The 10,092-nt window shown below is 45.9% G+C and overlaps 1 protein-coding gene and 1 long non-coding RNA gene across 2 annotated transcripts; both read left to right on the top strand.

Annotated features, from left to right (window-relative positions):
- Positions 1-1,715: 1,715 nt before the first annotated feature.
- On the top strand, positions 1,716-2,305 carry LOC119305778. The gene is made up of 3 exons (XR_005148767.1): positions 1,716-1,737; positions 1,817-2,022; positions 2,106-2,305. It is a non-coding gene; the product is annotated as an uncharacterized LOC119305778 (long non-coding RNA).
- A 58-nt stretch (positions 2,306-2,363) lies between these two features.
- Positions 2,364-3,214, top strand: LOC119309758 (X-linked retinitis pigmentosa GTPase regulator-interacting protein 1-like). The gene is made up of 4 exons (XM_037585682.1): positions 2,364-2,418; positions 2,503-2,601; positions 2,686-2,885; positions 3,097-3,214. The coding sequence occupies exons 1-4, from the start codon at positions 2,404-2,406 to the stop codon at positions 3,212-3,214; spliced, it is 432 nt and encodes a 143-aa protein (XP_037441579.1). The 5' UTR covers positions 2,364-2,403.
- The last annotated feature ends 6,878 nt before the right edge of the window (positions 3,215-10,092 follow it).

Below are 10,092 nucleotides of genomic sequence, written 5' to 3'. Positions count from 1 at the left end.
TCTTTGAGGTATTCTCTCCCATTCCCTCCAATTTGTTTTTGTTTTCCCCTTTTTGGTTGGATGCATTATTCAACACTAGGTGATGTTAGATGAGTAGATGGTTTCTTTTTTTTAGGAAATTTTTTGTAGTTGATAGATGATTAGGTGGGCAGTAGATGATGTGTAGTTGAACATGTAGGTAAAATCAATTCCGTTTTGTGTATATGTTGTCCATAGGATTTTTTTTACGAATTAAGAGGGGTGATGAATATATGATTTGTGTATGTAAAATAGACTTTGGCATACTATATTTGGTTTGATAGATGATGTGTGTATGTGTAGATAATCCTATTGTTGGCATACTATATTTGCAAAAGATATGTTGAAATTTGGTACTCTAGATGATATGTATTTGCATATGTGACACCATATTATTTGACAAATTTATTTGATTGAGATGATGTTGGTATGTTTGAGAATAATTATGTGTGCATATGAAGAAGATAAAAACGTGAAGTGGTATGACAATATGTTTGAGAAGAATGGTGCTTTCATATGGCATAAACTTGGAGAAGGAAATTATTTGATATTGTTCATGTATTCATAGATGTTTGTGATTTTTTTTGTAGGATGGCGGATGGTGATGGACCTTGGTATGCCGGATTAATCGATGAGTGGGATAAGGAGCATCGTGCTCGTGCCATTGAGAATGGACAGGTAAGAAGCAAGACTGGGTCAATTTTCGTTGTTTCTCATTTGTGTTCTTGTATTGATTATTAAAACATCACTTTATTTGCAGCTTGTAGTTGCTATGCGCATGAGGGGTCATTCCGCTGATGACTTTGATTACGACCCGCGCTATGAGCCTTACATTCGGAGATTGGGTCTTCTCCCATTCGTGTTGCAGTTTAAGCGACGCGCTCCGCCGGTGAACCACGCGGCGCTGACCGCACTTGTGGATCGTTGGAGGCCGGAGACTCACTCGTTCCACCTTCCATGTGGGGAGTTGACGATGACCCTACAGGACATGGCTATGATAAGCGGCCTTCCTATCAACGGACAAGCTGTTACCGGTCGTGTCAGCGTGGGTAATTGGCGAGAACGGACTGCCGATTTAATTGGTGTTCAGCCCGAGGACCCTCAGGAAGGCAAGGCCGATACCGCGAGAGTGAGGCATTCTTAGCTAAAACTGGTCAGAGGAAACACCAATCCGTGCCCTGAGGGTGCCAATGACGTGGTTGTGCAGCAGTACGCGCGGGCCTATCTTTGGTATGTACTAACCAAGGTAGTCTTCTCAGATGCAACTGGGAACTCAGCCCTCTGGATGTTCTTGGAGCTACTCAATAACTGGGATACCCAGTATAGCTGGGGTTCGGCCGCACTAGCATATTTGTATCGTCAGGTAAGAGATATTTGCAACCATTTATCTTGCATTTGTCATGCGCCTCCATATCTAACATGTTTGTTTGATTGCAGCTTGACTTGGCGTGTCGGAGGAAGGGAGGTACATCCTCATTGTCTGGGTTTGTTTGGAGCCTATCCGTGTGGATGTGGGAGCGGATCCCGGTTGGACGGCCCGATTTGAAGAACCCCCTCATGGCAAACCCACGGGGTAATCATGACGGGTTGCATGATGATGATCCATATCGGCGCCCTACGCTTGCTTACTATTGGGAATAAGTGACAGTCTACACAGGAAGCTCGCATGTGCGATACAAGTGCTATATGAACGAGCAGGACACCTTGACTGCTGAGCAGGTTTTGAGAAGTTTGATGAGATAAAATTTAGTCAAGAATGAAACTTATGTAGCTAACAATGTATCTCTTTGTTTTGCAGGTACATTGGTTGCCTTATGTGGAAGATCGTGACTTTGATCTTAATGAGATGTGCACGCGTGATAGCCATCTTTGGCGGGCGAGGTGCCCAATGATATGCTTCTTCGCAGTCGAGTGGCACTTTGTAGACCATGTGGCAAGACAATTTGGAAAAAGACAAGGTATTCCAATTGAGGAGAGCAAGGAGGAAATGCTATCTCTGCATCGGTAAGCAAGCATGCCTTGAGTATGTAGTAGAGCATTGAATAAGTCAATGTTTGCTAATGCTTTGTCCCGTGCATCATTTGTAGGTTCGATCGAAGGAACAATCAGGATATATCGGATTGGGCAAACAAACACCGTGCGTGGATAGAAATTTGGAATCAAAGAGACACGTTAGTGCAATCAGAGAATAGACCTCACAATCAGTCAGCATATCAGAAGTATCAAGTGTGGTATGCGGATCGTTACCGGTTAAAGCTGAAGCCAGGTTGGACTCACGAGGAGTGGTCGGAGTTGGTGTATGAAGACCCGGAGACTGCAGAAGGTTATCATACCTTCGACACGGCTGTGAGAGACACCAGAGGGGCTCATGTTGACTACGCACCGATGCATGACGAAATGGTAGTATGTTTGACCTATTCTAACATACTTGCATCATGTTGTCTTCTTTCAAATACATAAGTTTGGTGTGTTCATGAATTGCAGGGCAGAGAGTTGCTTCTGTGCGTCAACGATGCCAATGTTGCACTGAGTCATCCACCTGGTGGTGCATTATCTGAGAGGACTCTTAGGAGCACGATGGAGGTTAGTCGCAATATATTATAAAAGTTTCTTTTCGCGGATTAGTTATTTGCATCTCATATCATAGCATATTTTGTGTTGTCGCAGAAGTTCAAGAAGCGGTTCCATAAGATGGCAGCTATGCTTTCTTGCCATGGTGCTCAGTCCAGTGACGTGTATGCACCTGGTAGCCGCGCCGCCAGAGCTAATAAACGGCGTTATGTCCAGAACGAAGAGGACATAGAGGAGGAGGTCAATGAAGAGGAGCCAGTAGATCAAGAGGAGCCAACACATCATGATGAGCATGAGTATGATGCAACACATCAAGAGGATCATGAGTATGATGTTGATGCTCCACAACCATCATAGGTTACACAACGGACACAAGGCAATGCCCGCTCTAAAAAAAGGCAAAGCAATAGATAAGACACCGGACCATAAAGGTAGAAAGAAGATATGGAACACTCAATTCCATAGTCCGGAGTATCCTCATCAATTTATGCCTACGGGAATGCAAAGATATAAGTCCAACAATGATGTAGAGGCGGAGGAGTCTAGCGAAGAGGAGGAGCATGAGGCTAGCGAAGAGGAGGAGCATACACTTGCAGATATCGTGAAGAGAGGAAGGAAGAAGTGAGCTTGTTGTAGTTTGTTTCAATGAGCTTGTTCTAGTTTGTTTCGATGAACTTGGTGTAGTCTCTTTCCATGAACTTGTTGTCATTTCTTTTCATGAACTTGTTGCCATTCGAATTAAGTTGCTATGAATGTTTGACATGAATGGTGTGATTTATGTGAATTGTTGTTTCCTGTGATGTCTATGAAATCTGTTGTTTCCTGTGATTTATGTGAATTGTTGCCATGAAATCTGTCATAAGGAGGACTCATTTAGTCATTTATATGCACAGGGTGCCAGACGCCAGGGTCCTTGGCGTCTGGCTGTAAGTCAGGGGACCAAACGCCAGGGTCCTTGGCGTCTGGCTGTAAGTCAGGGGTCCAAATGCCAGGGTCCTTGGCGTCTGGCAGTCGACTGACACCAGAAACAGGGTAAAGCAGGGGAGCCAGACGCCAGGGTCCTTGGCGTCTGGTCCTGGTGCAGACAACACTTGTCTTTTCGCTTGTAGTTTTGTCTTTTCACTTGTAGTCTCGAATAACATACATACATAAGCATTGCATAGTCTTTTCATACCACTATAGTTGACAAATGACAAACATAGTTCAAATTACAAACATAGTTAATGACCACGATGGTCTACGATACAATGTCTCGAATGACATAGCAAATTACAAACATAGTTCAAATTACACAAATAGTCTCGAATGAGAAGTTCATCACATACAATGTCTAGAATGACATAAGTAGTTCATGACCACGATGGTTGAAACGACATGAACATCACATATAACTCGGTTTCCTGTAGCAATGCAAGTCAACAACCCTTTTCCATTCCCATTCTTCCAGCATTTCTTGAATCTTGTCATCATCAGTTATGTCAACCAATTTTCTTTCCCCGGGGCCATCTGACTGCCTCCTGCTGACGTAGTACACAAAATCCTCTTCCTTCAACCCTTGCTTCAACATGAATTTAGTATTCAACCAATCGAAAGTGAGGTCCACTTGACTAACTTGCACAATACATGGAGACAAGCCTCGCACATGAACAACAGGGCTAAGCACCCACTGAGTTTCGTTAGCCATCTACAACACACAAATCTCTTAGTAGCTAACCTATGATATATTAAACCACGAGGAAAACAAACTAGGGTTTTCACAAAAAATGGGGGTGGAGTTGATTTACCTTCTAGTCTCGAAATCCTGAAGATCCAACGGTGAAACCGCACCGATTTGTGAGAGATCTGAGGGGGGGGGTTAGGGTGCTGGACGAGGGAGTGACGTTGGCAGGGCTAGAGGTGAGAGTGGGTGGATATGAGTGAAATGAGAGGGGTAGAGGTGGAGATGAATGGATGAGAGGGCTAGAGGTGGGCCCAAAATCTTATCCACTCGAATCTTATCCATCAGACAGATAACTGCGTGAGCATAGCAAGCCAGACGCCAGGGTCCCTGGCGTCTGGATATGGACAACCAGACGCCATGGACCTTGGCGTCTGGATGTCCATCAAACACACGTCTGGCCACCTGCGCGACACACCAGACGGCCTGTCTGGTCACCTGCGCGAGCAAAGCAAGCCAGACGCCAGGGTCCCTGGCGTCTGGGTGTGGGAGGCAGACGCCATGGACCTTGGCGTCTGGTTGTCCATCAAACACACCAGACAACCTGTCTGGTCACCTGCGCGAGCATAGCCAGCCAGACGCCAGGGTCCCTGGCGTCTGGGTATGGACAACCAGATGCCATGGACCTTGGCGTCTGGTTGTCCATCAGACACACCAGACAGCCTATCTGGTCACCTGCGCGAGCAAAGCAAGCCAGACGCCAGGGTCCCTGGCGTCTGGGTGTGGGCCTGGTGTTTTTGCAGACAACTTGTTAAAGTTTTTGCTTAGCAACTTGTAGCAAACACTGTTAAATATGAACAAAGCATACTAACTAGTCCCAAATGACGAACATAGTTTGCACATAATCTCAAATAGTCTCGAATGACATAAGTAGTTCATGACCACACAAGGTCTCGAATAACAAGTTCATACATTAAACAAAGTCTAGACAGTTCATCATCGACGCCGGTGCCTTTCCATTTGTCTACTGAGTATTACGGGGCCACTTTCCCTTCTTGTCACGTGCCTTGTCCTCCTCTCGTGCATCGCGAGCCCTTGCAAGTTTTCTTGCCCTCTCTTGTTGACGAGTCTCCTTCTCTTTGCGTGCCCTCTCTTCCTCACGCTTCTTGCGCTCACGAGCCTCCTTCTCACGACGCTCCCGCTCCAATCCCCGTGCATAGGACTCCTCGAATCGGCACTGCCTCCGTAACCAATCTTGACGTTGGTCCTCTTGGACATCTTTTGGTACCTCGTGATCTATCCAGGTGAAGTACTTGCAAAGTGGAGGAGGGGACTACATATAAACCATGTTTTTGTTAGACATATGAGTGACAACTTGTTGATGTTTTTTGTATGTACACCTAACATACCGGTGGTATGTCATATGCGTTAGTTGGCCTTCGACGATCATGTGCATAGTTGGGACACACGAAAAACCTTCTACCTTCCGTCCATGACTTGTTGCGGTCAGTGGACACCTTCAGCTTGCAAACATCAGCACACCAACATGTTGGTGTGGGCACATCCTTCTCCTTCTCCTTGTCCAAACTCGCCTCCATCCACGTCTTTGGCATGTCCTCTTGGTCCGCGCACAGCGGCCTCGTCCTGGAACCGGATGAAGCCATGCCTACAAAAAGAACAATTGTTAGCACAAGACATAAAGAGAGTAAATGCGTAAATACAGTAAATGAATAAATGCTAGGAATTGTATGAACAAATAATATACCATTATTATTAGATCAACCATCTGGATTAAGCAAATAACCGAAGGCCGATCCATTATCAACCATTCCTCTACGACCACCACCACCTCTAGCACTTGTGCTTCCTCTCCGACCACCACCACCTCTAGCACTTGTGCCTACTCGACCACCACCTCTAGCATTTGTGCTAGCTCGACCACCACCTCTAGTACTTGTGCCTGCTCGACCACCACCTCTAGAATTTGTGCTAGCTCGACCACCACCTCTAGCACTTGTACTCCCTCTATGAACACTAGCACCTTTAGCACTTGTGCTCCCTCTACGACCACCACTACCACCTCTGACACTTGTGCTTCCTCGACCACCACCACCATCACCTCTTCCAGCTCGTTCACCATCGGTGCCGCCTCCCCGACTTGTTTTTCTTTTTTTGGTTTTCTTATTCTTGCATGTCCGCTCATTGTGTCCCCCTTCACTGCACACCCCACAGTTGATAATGTTAGGAGCCTCCATGAAATGACCGCTACCAAATTGTTTCATGCCAGTGTATCCAGCCAGGTCATCCATATCACCCCTGAACCTCTTAGTTCTCCTTCTACCCTTTGTCTCCACCTTCAGAAGAGGGTCTGGCCTAATATGAGGGCCATGGTACTCAGGCCACTGTGATTGGTCCAAGAAAGGGCAAAATCTTGGCGCCCATGTCAACCTAGTAGCTTCCAGATGGAACTCTTGCATCCGCACAGTTTTTCCATCATAAACATGTATGTTTCTCGCCTTCGCCGCCGTTATCAAATGCGAGCATGGCCAATGATACTTACTAGGCCTCTCGCACTGACACCACCGAGTCTTTAGTTTCACCTCAAATGCAGCACCACCATATTGTCTACCGTCTCGTGTTGTGCCACCTGGCTCATCAATTTGATAGATCATTTCAATTCTATCGAATATGATAACTTGTTGTCGTGAAGACTTGCTTTCTTGTAACTACAACCATTCATCAACCTTTTCCGGATAATCCTTTTTTTTCACCTATCCATTTTGCAGTCTCTTCAGAATGCCTCTGAAAGTACTCATTAAGCTTGAAGAAGGTGTACTCCACTATTGCAGTCACCGGCAATGCACGAGCACCCTTCAACACATTGTTGAAACATTCTACCAGATTGCTCGTCATGTCGCCATATCGCCAACCACCATCGTCATGAGCGCGTGCCCACTTGTGCTTCTCGCTTAAATTCCTAGTTAAGAAGTCTTTTCCCCCTTCGTTCACTGCTGCAAAGAGTTTGTTGTACCGAGCATCGAAACCTTGGGTGGTGAAGGCCACACATACATGGGTAAGGTCTTTGCTGAGCTCCTTGCTCTTACATGCCCGGTAAAAGTTGGCCACAAAATGCCTCATGCACCATCTGTGGTGAAGCTTTGGAAATCCTGGAATAACAATGTCCATTGCCTTGAGTATGCCATGATGCCGGTCCGATATGATGCATACCTCCCTAGCCCCAATCACGTTGTGCCTAACATGACCCATGAACCACTCCCGGTTGTCTTGGTGCTCGGAAGGCACCAAAGCAAATGCACACGGCAACACGTTGTCGTTTGATGAGTGCGCCATTGCTACCATTAGTGTGCCCTTGTATCTACCGGTCAAGAACGTGCCATCTATAGACAAGACCGGACGACAATGCTGAAACGCGTCCACACATTGTCCATAACTCCAGAAGGCACGGTGGAACACTCCCTCGTGATCCTCGACCACATGAAACATGCCCGGGTTCCTATGTGCAATGGCGGCCAACAACCTTGGGAGCTGGTTGTATGCTTCTTCATAACCACCATACAACATCCTAATAGCATTTGCCTTTGCCTTCCATGCCTTCCCATACTTGACTTCATAACCAAATTGTTTTTTCACCGTCCGCATGAGAAACCTCACTTTCACAGTGGGATCAAAGCCTATGTCTTTCATCCATTTGTATCCGAGATACTCAGATGTGAGTTGACGGTGTGTCTTTCTAAGTCGTTTAGATGGAGGTTTGCATCTATGAGTGGCAACACAACTTTTTAACACCCATTCTTCGGTTTCTTTAAGCTTTCTTGCACGAACCTTCCATGGGCATCCTTCTTGCTCACACACCACGGTGTAACGCAACTTCATGTCGGAGTGCTCAACATAAAATGGCCTATGGTTTCGAATGACATAGTCAGCCAACCAAAACATCAGCATAGGCAAGCTCAGAAACTTTACTCCTTTCTTCAAATAAGCATTCTCGTCCTCATTCTCCACCCTTGGTTCTCCTGGATCCGGGCATGGTGTTGCCTCAATCGCCGTCATTCTCATTCCACCGTCAACAACAGCTTTATGGGCAAGGCTGAGATCTTTAAACAAGTGAGTTCTTTTTTGTAAGCCCGTCAGCTCAAAGTGGATTTGGTTCTCCTCCTTTGTGAATCCATCCTCGTCCAACTGTTCAACTGGACCATCGTCATCCGAGTCATACGCATATTGACGCCTAAAAGGCAAGTCACGATCCATGTCCTTTTGCGCTATGTACGCATCCAAGTCACCAACATCATTACCATGAAACCCTTCCTCTTGCTCTTCGTCGTCATCATAAGCATCTTCATCCTCTTGAATTACTCCGTCACTAGCAATCACCTCAACTTCATTTGCTTGGCTAGTTGGTGGTTGGCTAGAAGCATTGGGGGCATACAACTCAACCTCATTTGCTTTGATAGCTGGTACACGGGGACGTGGTGGAGGATAAACATTGGGGGCATCAACCACAACCCTATGCTCAACAAGTGGCACCATTGTCCTCTCGCTCATGTCATCCATTGGGGAAGAGACATGTCGGTTCAAATCAAAGGTAAACCGAGGAGATTCAACCTTGGTGGCAAACAATTCAAGTGACTTGTCTTCCGATTGGGATACTTTTTCCTTGTATACATCCCAATGCAAATCCGAGGTGATAGGCATACTTTTCAAGCGAGATTTGGCTCCAACTCCAACATCATACCTTCCTATTAACTTAACATCAACATTGGTGTCCATCCACTTCAAGACTTGTCTCACTTTTGCAACAACATCCTCATAGCTAGGGCTTGTATCAAAAACCAATGGTTCCTCACCCGTGTCGGCATTGTTACTCAAGAATGCCTCCTTGTCAATGTAATGAACATTAACAAGTCTCTCCATCTAAAAATAACATGAATGCATTTAAGACTTCAATGAGAATTGGTGTTTATCCAAATACATCTTATTATATCCAAATCATATCAACACTAAATTATTGGTGATGTCCACAAAAGTATCACTAATTAACACACACTAAGCAAAGTTAACCCTAATCACTAACTAACCCTAACCCCCAATCTTTCTACTCAACAAACATATATTCCTACTACACACCATGCATAGCACTATATTATCAAAGTTAACCAAGCCATTCACACTAACATAAGGGGAAGAAAACATGAACTAGGGTTCCACCAACATGTATAAAATGCAACCAAAATAACAAGACTTAACAAAAAATAATTGGATGATTTGGGGGAGATTAACAAGAGCAACAAAGTGATGAAAAGATCCACCTAAGGGATGTACCTTTTGGAAAGGATTTGAGGGGGGAGCTTGAGGGGTGAGAGAGAGTGGGGAGGCAGCAGCTCTTCTTCAAGCTCGGGCTGGATTGGGGAAAGTGTGTGGGGTGGGACCCACACACTCTCCCGGTGGGGTTATCCACTTACTGGGGCCAGACGTCAGGGTCCCTGGCGTCTGGCCCCTTTGCCACGTCAGCAGGTCAACGGGCAGGCGGGCAGTGTGGGCCAGGGGCCAAACGCCAGGGACCCTGGCGTCTGCTTCGCAACCCAGACGCCAGGGATGTTGACGTCATCAAAAAAGGTCAGAAACGAATTTTATTTGTAAACGAGGTCAAATCGGAATTTTGTTTGCACAATGAGTCAGAACAGTAATTTTGTCCGCATGACCGCACGTCTACATCCACTCATTTCTTCTTTTTCGTGATGAGGTAGCTCCTTCTCTACTACTTAAGGCCGCGCTAGCAAAGAAGGGTGGAGCAGATCGACCGGCCTTGGCTAACGATCAGCGCGACC

This window comes from Triticum dicoccoides, chromosome 5B (assembly GCF_002162155.2).
Source record: "Triticum dicoccoides isolate Atlit2015 ecotype Zavitan chromosome 5B, WEW_v2.0, whole genome shotgun sequence".
NCBI lineage: Eukaryota > Viridiplantae > Streptophyta > Magnoliopsida > Poales > Poaceae > Triticum > Triticum dicoccoides.
This window is presented reverse-complemented; position numbering and strand designations above follow the sequence as displayed.

What these genes read in the sequence shown, in the direction of transcription:
- LOC119309758 (XM_037585682.1), top strand. An exon ending in CTCTTAGGAGCACGATGGAG is followed by an intron (nt 2,602 to 2,685) that starts GTTAGTCGCAAT and finishes GTGTTGTCGCAG; the next exon opens with AAGTTCAAGAAGCGGTTCCA. An exon ending in ACACATCATGATGAGCATGA is followed by an intron (nt 2,886 to 3,096) that starts GTATGATGCAAC and finishes GGGAATGCAAAG; the next exon opens with ATATAAGTCCAACAATGATG.